Raw genomic sequence first — 22,673 nt, forward strand, 5'->3', positions numbered from 1 at the left:
TCACCCTGGTTATCTGTGCTCAGCCTCCAACATGCCAGGTGTGCCCTTCCTCCTCCTGGCTCATGCTCCTGAGAGCATTAGGACCATGAAACATTTCAAACTCCTGCAGCCCCAACCGTCCTGCTCACCTCCATCACTTGGCTATCCCTGGCCCAAACCATCAGAACCCAGTGGTGGCTGAGATGCGCAGCTAATTCCAATCTCTTCATGGGGACTGAGGATTCCCGGCCCTTTCCCACTCTGCACGGCACAGCAGTCTTGTGCTCATATGACTGTCACGTGGGTGCTGCAGCCTTGAGTTATGTGTGGTCCGACCCAGAGAAGGAAGGGAGCGTGTCTGGGAACCCTCCAGAAGGTTCTCCCACATCTGGTCAGCTATCACTGAACCTGACAGCTAGCCTTGGCTGCAGATGACACTGGGAAAGAGAGGAGAGAACGATGTCTCATTAGGAGCAACCCTGAGTCCCGCTCACCCCTGGGGCTGAAATAAGTCAGAAGGCATGGGGGAAGAACCCCAGAAAGGCCAAGTCAGGGCCCTCACTCTCTACAGACAGGACTGACTTTTGGAATGTTTTCTCTTCTGTCTGCTGCTGCCCTTGGACTGAGACTGCACAAAGCAAGGGACAGCCCCACAGGCTGGGGTTTTCCCCAGGGTCCCCCTGAAAAGCACAGATGTGGAAAGGCAGGCTGCTCATCCAAGTCTAAACACCCAGCCATATGGAGCCGGGAAGATCCACCCAGTTGGTCTGGCTGTACAATGCCGTCCACAACATCCAACCTCAAGAGCCCTGAGACTCTGACAGCTTCCACTAAGGCTCACACACCAGGCCCAGGTCAGCGCACAAGTTAAACAGGCTGTTAAAACTAAGCAGATTAACTAAATGTGCAGGCCAAGGACACAGCAAGAAGGCTGTCTTCTGTACAAAGGGGCAGTGACCTCGGAGAAACCAGCCCCACCCACAACTTGATTTTGGACTGCCAAGCTCCAAAACTGTCAAGAAATCAATTTCAATTTTTTAAAGTCAACTGTGTGTGGCATTTCAACAGAGGGATCCAAGCACTCAAATGCATCACCCTTTCCAATCTGGGCCCCCAAATCAGCCATTCCACGCTCACCTGCTGCGTAGTAGGACTCATTCCCAAAGCCCTTTACAGTTTCAGAGTCCCATATCTTTTCCCACATCCAGGTCAGTACAAAAGTGGTTCCCTGTTGACTAGAATGATCCTTTATACCTCCAAGACCCAGCTGAAACCTGTCTGAATTCCTCCCTCAAGCCCCAACATAAAATTCCTGACTTTTCCAAGCAGATTCCTCAGGGGCCTGGCACTGCCTCCCTGACCAACATGCAGGGCATCTTCAAGGCAGAGATGGCATCTTTTGTTTGTCTCCACAGAGAAACCAAGACACAGGTGCGGTGCCCAGAGAAAGCTGTGCCATAGAGGATGGTTCAGGGTGTCTGTGGGCCCTCCTCTGCTGCCCTGGGAGTTACATGTGCAGTCCACCCCCAGGTCTTGGCATCCATGTGGCTCCCAGGCTGAAATGGAAACAGCCTTGATCTGCAGTTCCGCAAACCCTGCATCTTCTCAGGAAGCCTCCCACGCACATTGGTCAAAGTGCTGCTACCTGGTAAGGGGCTCTTGTGGATGTCCCCACTCCTGAAATGACAGCCATGGGCTAATCCTTCTGAGAAAAATGTCTCCTTTCCTAAAACTCCATTGGGGGCTCTGGGAATTGCCCGGGTCCCCAGTCACCCCACTGAGAACATTGGGAGGCAGACTCACGATTGTAACAAACATTTTGGTGTCTTATTTTGTTCCAGAAGTTGGGGGACACTGGAGACGATGGAACAGAGCATGAACAATGAATCCTTCCCTGGAGAAGCTCACAGCGATGAGCACTGTGCTCATCATGATACTTGTCCTGACGCGCTGGGCTCTCACAGGCCCGCAGCAGCTAGACCAAAGGACCCTATACTGAGACTTGGGTGAGCCAGAATAATTTTTTTTCCTCTTTTAATTTTATTTGCCTCAGATATTTGACACAGCAACAGGAAAATTGCTAACAGACCCTGAAACACTGTTACTCCAAGCACAAATCTGAGGTAGTCTGAAGGATAGGGCCAAGTGGAAAAGCACTGGGGTGATCCTACCACAGCCCCCCATTGCCGGGCGTGTGAGTAAAGCCATCTGTGACCAGCAAGCACCTTCCCAGCCTGCCATACTCACACTCATGCTGCCACCACAGAGACCTGCCAGGTTGAGCCCTCGCAGACCAACAACTCCCGAAACCATGAACTGAGCCACTGCAACAGAACATTAGCGAAGACGCTCGCCAACACCCTGACCACTCCAGACCTGGTGAGTGGCACTGTACTGACAGCCTCACCCCGTGCATCTCCCAATAACAAAGGAGAGCAACTCACATGCAGACTGAGAGTGCTTAACACTGGGACCACTGAAAATCAGTTTCTTCAGGCTAGACTTGGCGCTAGGTGCCTCTGGGAGCTGCCCTATTCTCCTTCCAGGCAAGAAAGATCACACTCAACCTCACAATAGGACAAATAACAACAACAATGAAAATAAAAATTAACAAAATACAAATGCTAGCCACCTTCTCTTGGTAGGAATATAAATTAGTGTGGCCAATAGAAAATGATGTGGGCTTTTACAAAACACCAGAAACAGAACTGTGCCCCATCTCCTCAAGGCACCCCTGAAGAAGTCACTACAGCAAAGACAGACCCACAGCAAGCTCCTGTTTACTGAACAGAATGGACAGATAAAGAAAATATGGATGTGATTCAGCCACAAAAAGGAATAAAATTGTATCATTTGTGGCAATGTGGATGGTGCTGTGGGACACTGTGTTAGATGAAATAAGCCAGGCACAGACAGACAAGTTCTGAATGTTCCCACTCCCATGTGGAAGCTAGGAAATTTATTTCATAAAATCACAGAATGGGCTCACTAGGAGCAAGCAGCGGGGGCAGAGTGTGGGGAGAAGGCAGTAACCAGGGGCAGGAGTAAACACAACAGACTAGCCATTACTGTGGTCTCTTTAGGTCTGTGACCAGTGCCATGAGGGAAGCAGAGGATGATGGGACAGCTGTCTACAGGCAGCGATGTGTATGCACAACCTGGAAAACGGACCTGCTCTGACAGGGGGACTTCAGCCAGAAGCAGTTCCCTCACTTCCTCCACCTTCCTGTCCATTAACTCCACCCCTGTGTCCTGCTTCACTTTCTAACTCTGTGATAAACATCACAGCCAAAAGCTTGGGGAGGAAAGGGTTTCTCTCATCTTACATCACGGAGGGAAGTCCAAGTGGGAACCTGGAGGCAGGAACTGAGGCAGAGGTCATGGGGGAGAGCTGCTAACTGGCTTGATCAGTTTGCCTTCTTTTACCTCCCAGGACCATGGGCTCAGAGGGCAGCACTCCCCACAGTGGGCTGGGCCCTCATCAATCATTAATGAAGGAATGCCCCACACACTCGCTTATAGGTCAGTATGATGAGCTTCAGCCAAGGCTCCTCTTCCCAGATGACCCAGTGTGTGTTAGGTTGACAATCAAGCAGTACACTTCGTGACTATCCACAAGCCTCTGAAAGTTCCCAAGCTAAGGGAACCTGTGATTACAGGGACATTCCGTGCTTGAATCTGTTCTTCCCCCAGCTTTTATGCCCGTTTTCCTTTCTTCCTTTCCCTTTCCTCCCTCTGTATTTCCTCCCTCTCTCCCCCCTCTCCTTCCTTTTTCCTTTCGTCCTTCCCCCCTCTTTCTTCCCCTTCCTTACTTCCAGTGGGCTGATAGGGCTAAGATCAAATGTGAAGAAGCTCGTGTGGCTCTCACTGGGAACGGCAATAGGGACCATGAGGCATGAGCTCTCATCACCGCACCGGCAAGCATCTGTGGAATGAGAGCAGAGCTGGGTGGCCAGCAGCACCAAGGCATTGGGAGGCATGGCAGGGATGCCAGTCTTGGACAGCTGCAGGTGGAGCGGTCTATGGCACCCGGCTCTTTATGAAGGCCTCAGATACACAGAACACACTGTCACCCCGGTTTCACCCATGATCAGCATGTAGTACCATCCGGCCCCTGCAGCACCAGGGCTCTGAGAAACGAAAGGAGCCACCTCCCAGAAGGAACCTTGGATGAGTCTAAAATATGGAACAAGGGTCATTTTGTGACCTCAGCTGTGAAAACTTGCACCACGAAAGACCATTTCTCCCCCTCTGCACAAAGACATCAAGAGCCTGGCTCGCAGGCACAGACAAAGTGCTCCTGGGATTGCAGTCTGAACCCAAAGGTGCCGACAGACCATGGAGGACAAGGCGTCCGTTAACAAAGGGGCTCATTTTGCTATCTGCCCTCTCAGACTCCGTCACCAAACAAAGCCAGATTTGTATCTGCAGAACATTCTTACAGCAACTGGGAGAATTTATCCCTTAACGAAGCCGTTGGGAAAACCAACCCCAGAACGGCAGCAGCCTCTACTCTTCTCACCAGAAAAATCTCTGCCATCCGAAGAGTCTTTAAAAACCAGCCCAGAAGGGACGGCCTACTTAACAGCAAGATGGTTTGCTAATGCACAGGCAAACACACCAGCAGGAAAATAACAGCTTCCTGCGAGGGAAAGAGACTTGTGGAAATTCTTAAAATAGGCGAAAGAATAGAGAGGTGCTTCTAAACGGAGGTAGGGGATTAAAAATAGCTGTGCTGCCAGAATGTGCACAGTAGGGCCCACGTTCGCAGGGTTGTGGGGTAACAACAGGTGCTAAATCCTGGGGTGATGAGCTATGGGGCTCACACTGCTCTCCTCCACTTCTCCCACGGGCTCATTCCGGATCTGCTCCAGCAAGTGTCCCAGCGCTTCCTGAACAGGGACTAAGTGGCCAGGTGACACTGTCTGGGCTCCCTGGGTCCTTGGGCAGTGACTCTGTTGATGACCCTCCCTCCCTCCACGTGCTTGGTCTTCATCTCCATCCTCTGGGACAGCCTTTCTTCTCACTCACATCTCAGCCAACATGAGCAGCCAGCCAGCACTGAGGGCTGCTGCTCTGCCTTGCAGCTCTGCCCTTCTGCTTGGCACCTCTGCCCTGTCTGTCCTTCAGGAAGATGGACACTGCAGAGAGGACACAGGGTAAAAGGATAATAGCTGAAATCCAGCCCACACTCTGCTTACCAGCCTTTGATGTGAAGGCTGCCCATGGCATGTGGCTTCACAGGCTCCCTCTGTCTAGCCTTTGCCACATGGTATCTTTACACACACACACACACACACAGAGTCTCCTCTCAGTTCGGCAGAGTGCCATGCCCCCCCCACCCCACCTGCTCATATGTCTGGTGAGTGGAAATGGCCATGCTAAGTGACCTGGGAGTGAGAGCCTGGGGGTAGAGAAGAAAAGCAGAGGAGACCCAGCGCAAGCCTGAGTTACTGGAGTTCATCATAGAACTAATTGCTAGAGCTGAGCTACAGAAACTTGGTCATCTTGATTCTCATGCAAGTCACCAGAAAGGAGCACAGAATAGCCATGAGAAGGCACCCCAGGTAGGTGTCAACTAAGAGAGGAGGGTGGAGTGCTTGATGCCTAGCTCCAGGTGGCCTAAGTTCAGAAGGGGTACAGGGAGATGGAGACATTAAGACACAATCTGTAAGCAGATGCCCTGAACACAGAACAAGCAAACAGGGAGGCGAGGAAGGAGTAATGACCTGGCTCACATCTTGTTTGGAGACCCCAACGGGAGAGAAGGCTGACCTCTAAGAACAAAATTTCTGCTGGGTGATTCCAATTCTTCACCTCCCTACCTGTCTCCAGATGGCTGGAAGGGACCCATATCCTTGACAGATGCATACCCAGGGTGAAGAGGGTGTTATGGGGTGGGCCGGAGGAAGTGACATCTGAATAAGCTTCTAGCAAGCAGATTCTTCCCAGATAAATTTGTATAGGTGGGAGGAAGTGTTTCAGGTTGGCACTGGCAACATTCTAGATGGAGAGAGACCGCAAAGAAAGGAGGACCCAAGCTGTCTAGGTCAGGAGGCACAGAGGTCCCTCAGTAGAGCCCCACTGTGAGGAGCTGGAGAAGACCAGCAAGCAAACGAGCTCCAACTCCCCACAGAGCACCAATGAGCATGGCGTGCACACACAGGCGTGAGCAAACATCACCCTTGGCGGTCCTTCACCCGTGTATGCCCCTCATAGCCCTACCCTACACTCCACATCAACAGAAAATCTTGGGGATGGTGTGGGTGGCACATGGTCTGAGCCTGGCCTCCCTGGGAAGCACCAGTGTGTGTGTGGGGGGGGAGGGCATCTCTAGCAAGGACCCAAGAAGGCTTGAGTTCTGGAGTCCGAGTGGTGTGGACATCTAGAAATACTGATTAACAATGGAAAGATTCAGCACTTGCCAAAACCCAAGACTGGGCCTTACAGCCAGATGTAGACCAGCCCACTGGTCCATGTGCCTCAGGACATCTGAGACTGGAGTGGTCACATGTGAAGGCTCCCTCAATTAGGGTCACAGTGGCCACAGAAAACAAAGCATGAAGGAGCAAGGGCATGGACCGCGAGCAGAGCATCAGGCTGTAGAAGAGAGCCCTGGGGTCTGGCTCAATGTCCACTTAGCTTCTCCTCCAGCAGATGAAGAGAGGTACTCCTGCCTGGAGCCAGCAGAGCTGGGTAATCCTGTAATTACAGAGTAGACTCCAGCCTCAGTCACAAGAAGCAGATGAGCACTTTAGGGCCCCAACACCAAGTCAGCACTGTTCTCAGAACAACCGAATCCCCACACAGAGCGCTCACTCTTCTTGAGAACAGCTATGTTGACTCTCACTCCTGATTCAAAGTTTAACTTTGTAGGATTGACGGCCACTTAGTGAAAGGAACGAAAAGGTAATCCCAGGGCATGGCGCAACCATGGATGTCAGTTCAGGAGAATGTATGGTCTCCTGACCCGCTCCACAGGCCAGTGGCCGCGGCCCTGCCCATCAGAGGGAGCTTGCCAAAGAGCCGGCAGTTGGGCAGTTGACCTTGCCAGCATGTGGAGTCTGAGTAAGGCAGCTTGTCACCTGGGGCGGTATGAGTGTTTCTCTCCTAGTCTTTCCCCAGGACAGACATATCTTTAATCAACACGCCACTTATGATATGTAAATAATTGTGAATTACTTTCCCTTTTCTTTTCGCCCTATGAAGTGATCTTTATCCTAACCCCAAAAATGTAAGAGAACACCTACCAGGAGGATCAACGTTAGCCATGACTGGTGATGTGTCTAGAAGAGTAACTGACAGAGGATCTGAAGAGTCTAGAGCAACCCAGCAGGGGCAGTCACAACACCGTGTGTGTTTGTGTTGGGTTGGGGGTGAATGCGGATCTATATGCACCTATGTGTAGAGGGCAGAGGCCAACCTTGGAAGCTGCCCATCTTGGTTTTTGAGACACATTCTCTCACTGGGACCTGAGGCTCAGTGCATAGGGCAAGGCTGATTGCCTGTCTCGGTCTCCCGGGCACTAGAAATACACATGCCTGGCCACTACACCGCTCCCAGTTTTTTACAGGGGTTCTGGAATGGAACCCAGATCTTCACTCACGCTTCCACAGTGTCACTGCATCGTCTCCACAGTCTGCTAGAGGCTTTATAACCCCAGATCTCTGCTCCTTCCTGGGAAAGCAGCCACAGTAGCAACTATGCTGCTTCCCTGTGGACTGGTGTGGGCATTAAAGAGATCAGGAATGGACAGGGCCTCGCCCAAACTCTGACCCTTTCTAGGTCCTCCACAAAATGAGATCCACAGTAACACTACGGCTATATTAGTTATTTTCATGACTGTAAATACATCTGGATGAGTAAGGCCTGCCTTGACGTGGCCAAAGGGAGTAATGATTAATGGAACCCAAGATTCCAGACTACCGTATTAAAATCAGCATGTTTGCACATCTGCAGTGTAACAACTATCCCAAGAATGTGCTCTTCTTCCTTAGGGTCTGGGGAGTTTACCATATGTAAAGATATAATCAGCTTCCCCTGTAACAACTCTCTCAAGAGCAGCTAGCTCTCCTCTTCCTCCCATGGGAGTTTTAACCAACTTCCAAGAAGTAGGTTGAGCTGGTTTGCCAGCTTGTGGCCAGCAGACACCTGTAACTTTGTTGCCTGGGAACCTGCAGAGCCAGTCCTCCAGGTAGTGAGGCCACTCAGGTAAAATATCCCAGAAGGTGCTCTGGGAAGGCCCAGGGGATAGGAGGACAACAAATAGGAGGAGCTTAACAAATGCCAAATCTCAAAGGCAGACACAGGCCCTGTGGGAGACAGGCCCCAGGGCTCCAGAGGCAGGGCAGTCTTCTGAGGTTCCAGGTCACAAAGAAGCAAGTGCACATCACGTGGCCAGTGGGACAGGGGTGGAGGTTCAATCTCTTTGTTCTTTTCTCATCATTTCTTCCCCTCTCTCCTCCTGACTGGGAGGAGGCCTGTTAAGCAAGAGGAGGCCCAGATTGCACTGAGGGAGGGGAAAGGGCCTGGGGTAAGGGTGGGCTGAGGTACCCTCTCTTCCTGCCAGCAAGCGGGCAGTGCTCTGTGTGCAATGGTATTTTGGGGTCTCTCAGACCATGAGAGACCAAAGCTTGCCAAGCAGCTGCTCCTGTGGCTGAGACCTGGAGACTCCTGGTAGCCCCCTGCCCTGTCCCACTTCTCTGTTCCACCATTAAGACACTTTCTCCTGGACCATTAAGACCTCTCCAAGGTCCATAACTATAAGGAGCCTTCCAGGACAGTGTTGTCCCAACTGGTCTCAGCTGGTTGTGAAATGTTTCCAAGACTGGCTCAATCAGACGCAGTTTTCCAACCCCAAAGGTAGTTCAACAACTGAATTCTCTCCAGGAGGTGGTGGCAAGCCATGTGGACACTGGGATCCAGAGAAAACTAGCTGCGTTCTTTGTGAAACCATGGTGGGACCCTGGACCTGCCTATCCTCCCTGACAACACAGAGCTAACAGTATGGGAAGTGGCCAAGCCACAAACGGTAATGGCTCTGTGGCTCTGTGGCTCTCTGTAGTTCATGCCTCCTGCCCTTTAACATGGTTTTTTCTGGACGCATGTTTCTTCCACATCTTTGAGTCCAGTAGCTGCCAATGTCCAGCCCTGTTTCTGTGCCCACTGCATCCATCACAAGACAGATGCTGACTTCCCAGAGCCAGCTTAGTGGAAGCCAAGATGTTGGGTCGCTGTTTCTAACTGGAGCAAAAGCAAGTGAGCCGGGAGTTGCCTGCATGGCAACTTCAGTGGGGAGATTGTGAAAACCACCCACAGCTAAGGCGAGGGCAGCCAACTTGGCCATTCCTGGCCCAGTCCATCTCCCTTCCCCCCGCTGAAGACTGCAGGCTCTCTGTTTCACTGTGAACTGGGGCACTGTCACTACTCCACCAACAAAGCCTCCAAAGGTTGAGGGTAGACATTAACGACGGACTTTCATTCCTGGCCTCCCCTCCTGAAGTGATTAAACTGCTCGCTGTAGAAGGACTTGTTAGAAAGTAAAAAGAACGGACGGTGCTGGCGCTGGTTAAGTCAGAGTGAGAATTAATGATTAATGGGGGTAGCAACGCTCCACACACCACACACCTGCACACTCTCCTCTACCGCACAGAACCCCTACCAGCCTGTGCACCACTGCCCACTGTGGGACACACAGGCGGCAGCACAACTCGTGTGGCTGCCCTGAAGCTATGACATGAAAAGTCACTACCTTTGTGCTGTTAACAGGAAGCCAGCTGGGCCGCACGCACCTGGTTGAGAAAGACACCCACAGCCCCCGTGGGAGACACACACAAACCCTCCAGGGTCCCATGGAACAAGTAAGCCTCCTCTGACACTGGGAACAGGAAACAGGAACAGTCACCAGGCCAAGGCGGCCACAGATACTCTCTTCCCTGAATAACACAAATGAGCAGGGCTTTTCCTGCTTCGCCCAGAAGGAATGGGCTGCCAGAGAGCACTGTCTGGCTGTGTTCAGCCCCAGCCTGTATCTAACATTGAGACAAACCCTGGATGGGAAAGTGGGGAAGGGACAGAGTGAACTCTTTGGGAAGGAGCCAGGAGGAGACACCAGACTCATCTCACCCCAACTAGCTGGGTATCATCTCTGAAACCCAGAATTAAGTAGGAATAGACAGCAAAGCGTAAAACGTACATACACACATATAATTTTAGTTTTCTTATTAATTCAGTGGACTTTTTTTTTAAATTTGGGTTTGCTTGTAAATGAATGCTTCCAATAAGAAATTAATTCCAATAAGAAATTTAAAAAAGTCATGTGAATCTCTGAAAAGACAGCAGAATCCTATTGTAGCTGTAGTGAAAAGGAAAACTCTTGACCCCTCATTTTTAAGGAAATCATCTGTTAAGTACAGCTCTCAACTTCGCTAACACTGCTGTGCCCAGGTGTTAACAGCACAGGAGATAAGTCACAGAAAGGGTGGACCCCACGATGACCAGGGAAGACAGCAGGTGCCACGGAGGAGGAGCCACAGGGAGAGGACTTACTTGGGTGTGCCACTGGGCTTCCAGTACCTACAAAAGAGGTACTGTCCGTCTGCGTTGACCAGGTGAGGCAAGTCCTGGTAGGGAACATTCTGTGGAGTTCGCCTGGGAGAATTTGCCTCAGGCATCCTGCTGAGGTCTCCTGGCCCTTGGAAGAAAGGTGGACATATTCTAAAGTCAGAAACACACTCATTTGGGAGGAAAGGAAGCAGTGTTCAGAGTCAGGACTGTGGCTTTTTTTTTCTAAGCACCTCAATTTGATATATATTTTTAAAATTACATACATCTCTTGCAAACCTCTCCAAGACTGAAAATCCCATTTGTCCTTAAGAAAATGCTCACTTTATTTTTTAAAGTGCCTCATTACAGCCCCTCCCATATGTGTTTATTTTAAATCATCTCAGGAAACTTCATCTTAAAGACTGTTTTAGCTGTAATCAAGCGGAAATTATACTCAGTTCCGTGGGTACAAAGCCCCAGCTGCAAGGACCCATCTCTCCTAAAATCTCCACTGAGTGGATTCTAGGGGGGCATAATAAGTAGGTGACGCGCCCCCGAGCGATTTTTCCCTTCTGAATGCCAAAGATGCCATGACAAACCTGTTTCCATTCCGTCCTGGCTTTCGCATTCCACTACCGCCACAGCCTCGAGTATCAGCGCCAGGCGAAAGAGGGCTGTTCCCTCATCGCGGCCGCAGCGCAGCACCGCGGGGTCTGCGCCCTCCCCGCCTGGGCTGCAGAGGTGCGAGCAGCTCCCTCTGCCTCTCCAGCGCTAGCTCATGTCACCACTTTTCCAGAACACACCCCTGAAGGGGTTCCTGGAGCGAGGAACAGCCGGTCCCCAGCTCGGAGCTGCAGCGAGACGCGCTCCGCGGCACCGCGCATTCGCGCAGATGCGGGTCCCCGAGCAAAGTCACCCCGATTCTCCGACAAACTTTGCCTCCTGCCCGCCCGCGACCGCTTGGGGAAGCAAGCCCTGCGGCTGTCATCGGCACGCCACACGCGGCGGGGACTTGGCCAGTGTTCCCACACCGGGCTGAGAAGATGTAGTTGACTGGCACAAGTCGGTTTGGGGGTTGGTGCGAGGGCGCGAGGGGCGCGCTCACGCGCACGAGCTGACACGCGCGCACACTCGTGCGCACGCACACGCGCGCAGGGGACCCCTGGCGGCGGCTCCTATCCTGAGGCAGGGGCGGGAGGCAGTTACCCGGGCCACGAGCGCCGCTGTCACGTCCCCCGAGCACCACGCGGGTCCGGGTCTGCGGCGGGCTACAGCCAGACTACTGCGCGCGGCCGGCTGCGCGGCGATAGGGCGCGGCGTCTGCGCCGCCACTTTATCCCCAGTCGCTTGGCGGCGGGGGCGGCCCGCTGGGTGGGGACGCGCGGGGAGGCGGCGCCGGGGGCCCACGTGTGCCTGGCCCCTGGGGAGGAGCGGGGCACCGCCCGCCGACCTGCCACGCGCTCTTCCAGGCCCTAAGCGGCAGCCGCAAGGGGAGTGTCACGGGGCCCTGAACCGAACTAAGGGATTCTTCTAGCCCAGGAGCGCAGGCAAGAGCACTGACCCACACACAGGTACCCAGAAGCAGAAACATGCTCCCAAGTACTGAATGCACTTGCTTACAGATGCACACGTGCGAGACTCACATTCAGATAGCACAGGTGCGGGCACACCCAAACGGACATAAGGACACATCCTCAGGATTCTTCCCCCAGATGCTAGCTGTAAGCTGCTATGCTTACCGTGCTGCACACAGGGGCACGCATGAATGCCACAGTTACCTGAATACAGGCACACTCCCTAGACATTGTACACACAGATAAAAACAATACACCGCGTGCACAATGTAGACACGAAAACTACAGCTCTCATCTTAAGGGAATAAGAGGTTATTCTGGAACCATTTTGAGTGACCATGGCCCGGGAACACAGACTTAGGTTACCTCAGATTCCATGTTCCAAAATGGAAGCAGTTTCGGGAAGTTTTTATGGTTTTACAGAACAGAAGAAGTCATAAATCAAGGCAAGTTTAAAATACATTCGAGGGGTACACCAGATAGGCAGGCACCAGAGATGGGGGAAGTTTCCTACAGGTTCAAGATGCTCTCCCGAGGCATTCTTGGCTTTTGGATTGGCAGAAGCTAGCTGTACTGTTAAGTCTATAGATTCTAAAAGGGTTTTATCTATTGTCACAGATGTTAGTTCCGACAAGAAGGGGCAAGGAAGGAAGGAATGGCTGTTCCAGAGGACCAGAATTTCGCCCAAGAAAGGGTAATTCCTCTTTGAACCTGCAGCATTTCAACCTCTCCTGCAGTCCTGAAATGCTAATCAGTCAGTCTCTGCAGTTTCCTTTTAGGTCTCCTTCATAGCCAGACACGGCGGCTTCTGTCCAGAACAGAGATGAACAGCACACCACACACACCAAGACAGGCATTCGCACACAAGTTCTTAGAACCCCGGAGAAGGAAACAGACACATTACACACACACACACACACACACACGCACGCACGCACGCACGCACACAAATACTGCATGAAGCCACTTCTCCTAGGTGCCCCAAGATCAGGGTCCCACCAGCACAGCTGGCTATGTAGCTGTGGAGAGTCTGGAAGGCAGCCCTAAATTTACAGCCTGTCCACTGTGTCCTAGGCCTGACACCTGTGAGTGACAGCTGCAGTGGAGCCCGGGGGACGGGGGGGGACGGGGGGGGATGGATGATCCTGACCACTACCCACCTCCACAGACCTTCCAGAGCTTTCTTCTAGGCCAACCACTTTGCCAAACAGCAGTATTGAATAGTACCACTGTTGTGTGACTCAGTGGTAGTGACCATGGAAGTGAGGCTGCGACAGAGCCTGCAATCTAACTCGAAGAGAGGGCAGTCTGGTTGTAAGCCACGCCCGCCTTAGGCCACCCTCTGCCTTAGGTGGATCTCCAGGGCTTGGACACAGAAGGAGTGGCTAAATGACTTCTTGGGGCTGGGGTTTTTTGTTTTGTTTTGTTTTGTTTCTGGCAGGCTAGGGTTAGGGGCAGTAGCCTCAGGGGAGGGCCTGGGAGCCCGGTCTCAAAGCTGGATTGAGTCTGTTGGGTACACACCACTGTTCACTTTACTGGAAACGCGGCTAGATCCAGCAGCACCAATGTTTTCTGATTTTTCAAGGGTTTGAAGTTTTGAGAAGAGAGGTCACTGGGCCCCTTAAAGAGTATCTCTCCTGAATCCAGAGCTACTCCCACTTGAACACCGAGATTAGGGCCTGGATGCAGTGCCATACCCTTAGTCTGGTTATTCAGGGAGTGCATTTGGCCATCCCTAGAGGCCATAAATTCCTTCCCATCCTGAGCAATAATAGTTTTACAGAGTTCAGATTCGCCAGGGGAAAGACCATAGATTTGAACCAAATTATAATTAAATCATTTTATTAGTTATTGCTAGCAAGCTGACAGCCTTAAAACCAAAGAGGCTAGAGGAAGGAGTTTAAAAGTGGGTACCACAGTCATCTCGTGTGTGTGGAGTGTGTAAGTTGAGTGAGAAACTTCATTTATTCCCCTTGGTTGTGAGGCACTGTCTCTCTTACCCTGTATACATCGATAAAGGAGCTGCCTGGTGCACAGTGATAAGTGTGTTTACAAAAGCCAGAGCAAGCAGTGAATCATCTCACAGTACTATTACATTTTGGGGAAGAGGCAAGGAGTCAGAATTTCTGTGAACTTATCTTTTAGGAATTTAGAATGGGTGCATAGGACAAAATGGAGTCTCCCTTAGCCATCACAGTGAGACCCAGGGAGAGGGAGGGAGAAGCTAGGCTAGCTGCCTCTAATGATAATGTCTTACAAAACTACAGTGCAATATCACAGTGATAGTGGGTTTACTTTTTATTTTTTATTTTATTAATTTTTCTGAGACAGTGTCCTACTCTGTAGCCCTGGGTGACTTGGAACTCAGCCACCTGCCTCTGCCTCCCAAGGGCTGGGATCAAAGATGTATGCTGGTGTGGGACAATGGTCTATATCGTGTCAATTATGTTTTAAATAAATGTTGATTGGCCAGTAGCCAGGCAGGAAGTATAGGCAGGACAACCAGACAGGAAGTAGAGGCGTGTCAATGAGGACAGGAGAATTCTGGGAAGAAGGAAGCCCATTCCTCCCCAGTTCTGTCCAGACACTGAAGAAGGAAGATGTGACCTACCCCGCTGATAAAGGTACCGAGTCATGTGGCTAACATATACTAGAATAATGGGCTAATATAAGTTATAAGAGTTAATAAGAAGCCTGAACTAATGGGACAATCAGTTTATAACTTATGTAGACCTCTGTGTGATTTTCTTTGGGACCTAAGGACTGTGGGAACTGGCAGGACAGAAACCTCTTAACAACAGTATGCTGCCATGCCCATACAACATGTGATTTATACAATCAAGAAAGGTGTCTCCATCCACTGAGAGCCTCCTGGCGCTCGTTATAGCCACACTTCCTTCCCTTTTCTCATTGCCCACAACTTCTGGCAGATATGGCTTTCTTTCTATTTCTAAATTTCTGTCATCTCAGAGTGTTTTGTTTTGGAATCATGAGGTAGATCTGGACTATCTGGCATCACATTCTGGCTTACACGCACTATAGAACTACCCAGTTCACCTGGTGAAGGACAGTTCATCTGTGTGGTTTCCAGTTTACAGCTAGTTCTGAATGAAGCTACTGTGTACACTGGCTAGGCACAGTGAAGCAAGCTCACTGTCCCAGCCTTCGGGAGTGTTAACACAAGATTACTTGGAGTTCAAGGTCAGCCTGGTCTACACAGCTAGACCTCGTCTCAAATAAACAGGAAAGGAAAAGGAAATCACTTGCTTAGTTTTCTAAACAACTGATAAAATGTTTTCCAAAGTGAGTATATCTGTTTACATTCCCACTGTTGTTGCCATGAAAATAATGTTTAAATTTTTTAAAAATTTTATGTGTATATATGCATGCCTGGGTGTATGTAATGTGCACTACATTTATGCAGGAGCCCAAGTAGGTCAGAAAAGGGCATTAGGCCTCCTGGAACTGGAGTTATAGATAGATGGCTGCAGACTGCCATGTGGGTGCTAGGAACTAAGCCCGGGGCCTCTGCAAGAATAGCCAGTGATCTTAACTGCTGAACCATCTCTCCACCTTCCATCCCCATTTTTTTTAAAGCCCATCTGTTGTGCGTCTTGTGTTTTTATCTGCATTGCCTGATAGCTTATGTTGCTACATGCCTTCCACGAATCTGTTTTCTCTGTATCCTAGTGAAATGCCTCACTGTGCCCTCTGAGCACAGTCTTATTGTGTGTTCTTAAACCGTTGAGTTCTGAGTGCTCTGGATGTATGAGAGATGCCAGTCCTGTGTCAGATGTGTGATTGACACGTATTTGCTCCTGATTTATAGCCCATCTCTTCGGCCTCTTCAGAGGGTCATTTGCAAAGCAATAGCTTTAATTTGGGTCATAAACAAATCTTTAGTGTTTGCTTTAGTGGATCATGTATTTAGTGTTGAGAGAAGTCTTTGCTTAGCCCTACATTTGAGACTATTCGATCATATTGAGAGTTATATTGTTTTATATTTTATGGTTAAGGTGTAAGATTTAGTTCAAGTTTTTTTTGTTTTGGTTTTGTCCACATATATCAACATATAGTTGTTCCTGCACTTTCAACAGGGTTAAAGTTTTTCTTCCCATGAATTATTTTTCCACTTTTTTCAAAATTGGTCTTTCTGTATGAGTCTGTTTCTGGCTCCCCCTTCTACCCCATTACTTTGTGTCAGCTTCTCTGGCAATATCATTGATAACACCATGGCCTTGGTTGTTGAAGTTCTCTAACAAACTTAGACTTCTATATACTGATAATCCATATTTCACAAGATTGGTTCAGCTACTCTAGTTTCTTTACCTATTTTTATTTTATTTTATGTGCATTGGTGTGAGGGTGTCAGATCCCTTGGAATGGATTTACAGACAGTTGTAAGCTGTCATGTGGGTGCTGGGAATTAAACCCAAGTCCTCTGGAAGGGCAGACAGTGCTCTTAACCACTGAACCATCTCTCCAGCCCCCCCCCCAGTCATCTCTCCAGTCCCCTCCTTCACCTATTAATGTATATTTTTGCTCAGTGTTGTCTACACCTACTTTAAAAATCTTGTTGATATTTTGACAGAAACATGGATATCTATTTGCCCAGAGTTGACATTTTCAAGGTTAAGGCTTATACACCATGAACACTGACACATCCACCTACTTCTTTGAACACAAGGCAGTGGTTTTAACAGCATACAAGTCTTACACAAATGTTTTAGATTCTTTTTTTTTTTTTTTTGAGACAGTATTTCTTTGTTTATCCCTGGCTGTCCTGGAACTCACTCTGTAGACCAGGCTGGCCTCAAACTCAGAGATCTGCCTGCCTCTACCTCCCAAGTGCTAGGATTAAAGGTGTGTGCCACCACTGCCCCAATAGATTTATTTATTTTAAGTAATTGTAACTGTCATATGTAGTTTCTCTCAGTGTGCATAGGTTAATTTCTATGGTGATAAAATTGATTTTTGCTTCCCAGGCTTGTAATCTGTAACCTTGCTCAACCTTCTTATTATATATAATGTAGGGGGCCTTGAGCCTCCTTGGGGGTGTTTCTACATACACCATCATTTTACTTGAACTGAATGTCTTGTAGACACGTGTAGTTGCATTTGGATTTATTTTAATTTTATTTATTTGCCTGTTTATTTTTGGTGCAGGGAGTCAACAGCAAAGGATTCGTCAGCTGTGGAAATTCTCTCTGTTTGTTGTCATCTCACACATCTGAGAATGTCGGGGACCCCTCCATTCCCGGAAGCCGGAAGAGTGAGGCAAGCATGTCCGTCACCTTTGCCCAGTGCAGCAGAGAGATCACTACCAGGCCCTTGGCTCTCTTGTGCCCACAGAAGCCTCTAGAGCAGGACAGCTCTAGACATGACCAGGTTCCAAAAATAAAATATAGAAGTCAGTGGCAGGTTCTTCTGCAACTATCGTGAACTGGCTAGGTGATAATCGAGGAGAAATGGTGACTTTCTACTGCTCAGGAACTCTTATGTGACCTGAGATACTAGGCTGGAGAAGAGGTCAGGCTGGAAATCCGGTGAAGAAAGGGGAAAGAATGCTGCGCCACGTTAGAAGGCAGAAAGAACACCTAGTGCATCTCTCATTGAAACTGTGGCTGCTCTTCTCAAGTCTTCAGGGTTTTGGTAGTCGCTTGTGCTAGGAGGAAAGTGGAGATCAGGAATAGAAACTGTGCTTAAAGCAAAGAAATGTAAGGGTTTGCCTGTGAAGTCGGGGAAATTAAAGCTGAGTAATTTGGACCTCAAAACCCAGCAGTGCTTCTTCACTTCACAGACTTGCCTTCTCACCTGAGACCGGGGAATACCCTAGCCACGACCATGACCATGGTGTTGGTGGCTTAGCTCCACGGGACTGGAGGCGCTAAACCTGACACAAGAAAAAGAACTTTTGCATATGAAGTTTTTTGTTTTTGTTTGTTGTTTGTTGGTTGGTTGGTTTTTTGAAACAGGGTTTCTCTGTGTAACTGGATGTTCTGGAACTCGCTTTGTAGACCAGGCTCGAACTCACTGAGATCCACCTGCTTCTGCCTCCCAAGTGTTGGGATTAAAGGCCTATGCCACCACCATCTGGCTGCCTATGAAGTTTTTAACGTGAATTTTAGAAATTGTTGATTGCACATTGCAAACCTAGATTTCCTGTGCTGGACATGTGAGGCATAAAATGTTGAGGGGACAGGGGACTTCCTGCTCTGAACTGTAAGAGGATGTGGCTCTCTCTGCAGAGGCAGGAGGTGCTGAAGTGGCAGCAGGCTTGTGGGTCTGGAATTGGAGAGGGCTCAGGTTGGGGATTGAGGCTGAAGTAGCCCAGAGGCAGTCCCTGGGGCTGGGAGGGCAGCATTCTTGACAGAAAGATGGCAGCTGAGGTGTGGCCTGGCAGCCTCCACACTGCACCTATCCTCACAGGACTTGGCCTGTGAGCACTTTACAGTATTTGCATTGCTAACCAACATCTAACAATCATGACATCACACCCAGTAATGCCGGGCTGGGTTTCCTCTAAAGACAGAGGCCCCAGAGCAGGCACATCTTGCCCACTCATTTCAAGCAGTGTGCGCCTCTCCCTACTTCCCACCCCTCTTTCAGCCCATCTCTAAAATAACCAACTGAGATTTCCGGGTTGTTTGACTGGGTGGTGCTTTCCTGAGTTGCCTACAGGGAGGAAGGGAGGAGGCTTGGGAAGCAGGGTCAAGTTCAGTGTGGACTTTTGAAAAACAGTGTTGATCTCTCTGGGGAAGTCAACCCGGAAGGCCTGACAAGGGTAAATAGGAGGTCAGAGTGGAGGTGAAGGTTGAGGAGTCGCCATTCGTGAGTAGTGAAGTCATAAGCATGCTGTACACAGGGGATGTGATCTGGGAGGAGAAATGGCCCTGGGGAGATTCTTGTGAGGAGGAGAAGGAAAGGGGAAGAAAGGGGAAGAGTTTGCAAAAGTGATGGAGACAGACACCATGAGATCATGATTCTCGTGCCAAAGTCATTGCACACTCCCACAAAGACCCTGAAAGTCCCCAGAAGCCAAGCAAAAGATAATGGAGAGATACACACTGGGGTCAATGACACTGCAGAGTTAGAGAGAACCCTGCTCACGGTTCACGAGGACAGACATCAATTCACATTATTTATGAAGTGATTGGAAAGTATCTTCTGCAAGGAACAGGGCAGGACAGTGTGAGGCCACTGGACCCTAGAGCCTGGTCACTTGGATTAAGCCCCTAGCTCTGCTGGCCTGGAACTCTGGGTGGCAAGCAGGTGATGCGGTGGAATATTAGCTTAAGAGTTTGATTCCCACCGCTTACCTAAAAAGTCACCATGACAGTGCACACTGGGGCGTGGGTGAACGGGACGGCTGCTGGTGCTTCCTAGCTGCCAGTCTAACACCAATCAGTGAGCTGCAGGTTCCAGTGAGAAACCCTGTCTTCCCTCTTGTCTCCCCCACCCCCACCTCCCACCCTGCCCCACTGCTGCCAAAAGAAAACCAAGGTGGACAGCCCCTGAGGAACAACACCTAAAACTGGCCTCTGACTTCCACATGTACACATGCGCACACCTGTATGTGCACCACCCATCTCAGGTGATCCCCCTCACGCCCACTCACACTTGCCTATGCACACCCACACATACACACAAAACAAAAATAAGAAATAAAAAGTTTAGAGTTTACACGTTTAACATGCAAATGAATACCAAAAGGTCAGTGGTTACCTGTGAGCCTCCAATCCACCTGTGTTTGGCTCCAGCCCTATCCGCAAAGGAAAGTGGGGCATGCTGGGATGCCCTTGGAGGAATGGAGAAATGGCGAGGAGTGGGGCATGCTGGGATGCCCTTGGAGGAATGAAGAAAAGGTGAGGAGTGAGGCATGCTGGGATGCCCTTGGAGGAATGAAGAAAAGGCGAGGAGTGGGGCATGCTGGGATGCCCTTGGAGGAATGAAGAAAAGGCGAGGTAGAGGTCAGTGAGATGACTGAACACGACTGAACACGGTGGGAAGCACAAGAAGCAGGCTTCCGGGGGGGGGGGGGTCTGTGTCGAGATATCATGGTGAAGGTGACCTGAGCACAGGCTGGGACAAGTCTCTCAGCATATGATCTCAGTCTCCATGCCCGTGTGCTAGCGTGGAGGCCCTTCTCTTCCAACATGGAGTCCAGTTCTCACACCTTGGTTCTGCACTGACCTCTTACCTACAGAACGTAGTACAAACGACGCTCTTCCAGATCTGAGTCCCATATTCTCACTCCTCCTCCTGCCATGAACCAGCCAGTAGACTCACTAGATAAAGCAATGGCCTCAACACGTGGGGAAAGAAAGCATGGAGGAAACCAAGGCCCACCAGAGCCAAGACAACAATCAATCCCCAGAGGCAGCTCTGCCCTGTGACCCATTGTCATTGCAAGAGAGACCTAGCTATGACTCAATAACCACCCAGCAGAGCCCAGCCCAAGCTGCTCTCCCACAGAGCCACAAGGTAAATGGGCCATGCTGTGTTAAGCCCCAAGGCTGGGCTGACTTGTGTGCAGCAGAAGTATATTGATGCAGCAGATAAGATATTCCATGTGCCAGCTACGCATCTGAGTTACCTTGTCTCCATAACCACTGTGAGGTTATAAGACCTGGGGATAGGATCCAACAGTTCTAAGGGAAAAAAATCAGGCCATTGAAAATTTGGACATAGGAAGATACAGAGGAAAAAAGAAACATATATACGTATATATACTTATATATACAATTATATATCATACAATACAGACACTAGCCACAAAAAGAAAATAGATTTTTAAAATGATCTAACAGTCCTGTTAATAGGCTGGACCTAAGGCTACAACTACTGAGGTTATAAATGCTTTTCATGTTGATGGAACAGGGTGATCATGTGTCTTCTTGGAGTATTCATACTTTCCCCCAAACCATTTTTCCTTACCCCCTTGCTCAGCTTCTCCACACTGTCTTAAGGCTCTTTATAACTTCTTCCAGCTTGTGGGGACTCAGGTAGCTGCCACAGGCAGCCAAGAAGGATCTGCTATGTACTGGATTCGGATGTGAGTTCCTCAGAAACGTCCTCTCTCCCACTGAGTGTTCCTGGACATTGGCCCAGGCTCATTTCTTTCTGAGGAGGGCGGAATCTCATTACAGGAAGCTGTGGACATGGAACCCTCATTACAGTATGGAGGCCAAAGGTACTTTATTGTCCTTCTTTATCCTTAAAAGACCATGAGGAGGAAAACAAACATAAAAATTTAAATCCTTTTAGTGTGGCCCCTGTAAAAATAGCATCGAGTAGAATGGAAACAGCCGATAGCAGACGATCCTTGGCCCAAGGCCGCATGTGAGGAGCTGTGGCAGGGTCAGTCCTTGGTCCACTTCTTTCCCAGAGATCCTCCTTCTTGTCCACAGACATGAGGCTGCCGGGGAAGAGTGTGTTAGCTGTGACATCCAGGGAACTGAAGAGTCCCCATGCAGGCCACCTCCTTCGTTCGATCTCACTAGGAAAGGCAAAGTTTCCTTGGCGTGAGGCGTGCTCATGCCGGCTTGTCTCCCTTTTTAAAAAGGCAGCCCCATGCAGCTGGAGGCCCAGTGTGGCTTGGCATTTGTTGATTTTATTTGCAGCATTATCTTTATTCTGTGGCTAGTGTTTGCTCTTAAGACAAAATGAACTTGAAGTGTGGGTTGAATTGAGGGAGTTAAGAAAGCCCATTGGGCTAACATGTGGCAGAGACATCCTAGCAGCGCGATGGCCATGGCCCAGGTTGGGGACACCCAAGGTAGGGCCCAGGGGAAGGACTGTGTTTGGCGTCTGACACACAAACTACACTCTAGAAACAAACCTATCCCTCACCAGCCGGCTCTTTCACTTCCAGGCTTCTTTCCCTGTCTGTCCCAGTCAAGGCTAGGGGCCATTGATATGGCTCTGCAGCCCAAGGGACAAGCCTGGCAACCTGAGCTCCACGCCCAGAGCCCATGTGAAAAGAAGGAGGAACCAAGTCTACAAAGCTAGTCTCCACCGGTGTGCCATGGTATGCATCCCCCTGCCCACATACACACACAAATAAACAAGCAAACAAACAAATAAAAAACATTTAAAAATCAAGGTTGGCCCAGCAGTTTTCCCGTGGGTCTTATGGCCTTGGGAATTCTATTTTTGCTATATATTTAAGGCCAAGGACTAGGCCTCTTGGGAAAGGTCACTGAGTACAATGGAATCTACTGAGAGGGAAATGAAGGTTCCTACCCACATGCTGCTGCCCATAAATGCATTTGGCAAGTCCAGAATGTCAGCAATTAGTAACTGGGCCCAGGCACCCTAATGAGATTCAGACTGAGCGTCAAAGAAGAAATTCTTCCACTGACTAATCGGGTTAGTGAAGCGAAGAGAAGTTGTCCACACTGAAAAATACTCCACAAATAGAGCGCTAGCGACTAAACGTGGTGGGGTGCACACTGCATTGTTCTCCTTCAGCGGTTAAAAAAAGCCTCTGACTTAACACTAAAGTGTAGCCTTTGAAGGCAAATGAGGGTGATTATGTGTAGACAGGGAAAGTCCACTGAAGGGCTGGGTAAC

At 49.7% G+C, this 22,673-nt stretch overlaps 1 protein-coding gene across 3 annotated transcripts in view; it reads right to left on the reverse strand.

Moving 5' to 3' along the window:
* The window catches only part of Mgll (monoglyceride lipase), a 99,260-nt gene extending 87,389 nt beyond the window's left edge, over positions 1 to 11,871 (reverse strand). Inside the window, exons 1-2 of one of the 3 annotated variants that reach the window (XM_057765735.1) lie at positions 11,731 to 11,871; positions 10,528 to 10,672 (exon numbers count right to left, since the gene is read on the reverse strand). In XM_057765735.1, the coding sequence (XP_057621718.1) occupies positions 10,528 to 10,652 (125 nt within the window). In that variant the 5' untranslated portion in view covers positions 10,653 to 10,672; positions 11,731 to 11,871. Of the gene's footprint in view, positions 1 to 10,527; positions 10,673 to 11,123; positions 11,658 to 11,730 lie in introns of those variants that run through there. The other 2 variants (XM_057765724.1, XM_057765746.1) reach the window with 2 other exon arrangements.
* Positions 11,872 to 22,673: the final 10,802 nt, after the last annotated feature.

The sequence above is a fragment of the Chionomys nivalis genome, chromosome 1 (assembly GCF_950005125.1).
Source record: "Chionomys nivalis chromosome 1, mChiNiv1.1, whole genome shotgun sequence".
Taxonomy (NCBI): domain Eukaryota; kingdom Metazoa; phylum Chordata; class Mammalia; order Rodentia; family Cricetidae; genus Chionomys; species Chionomys nivalis.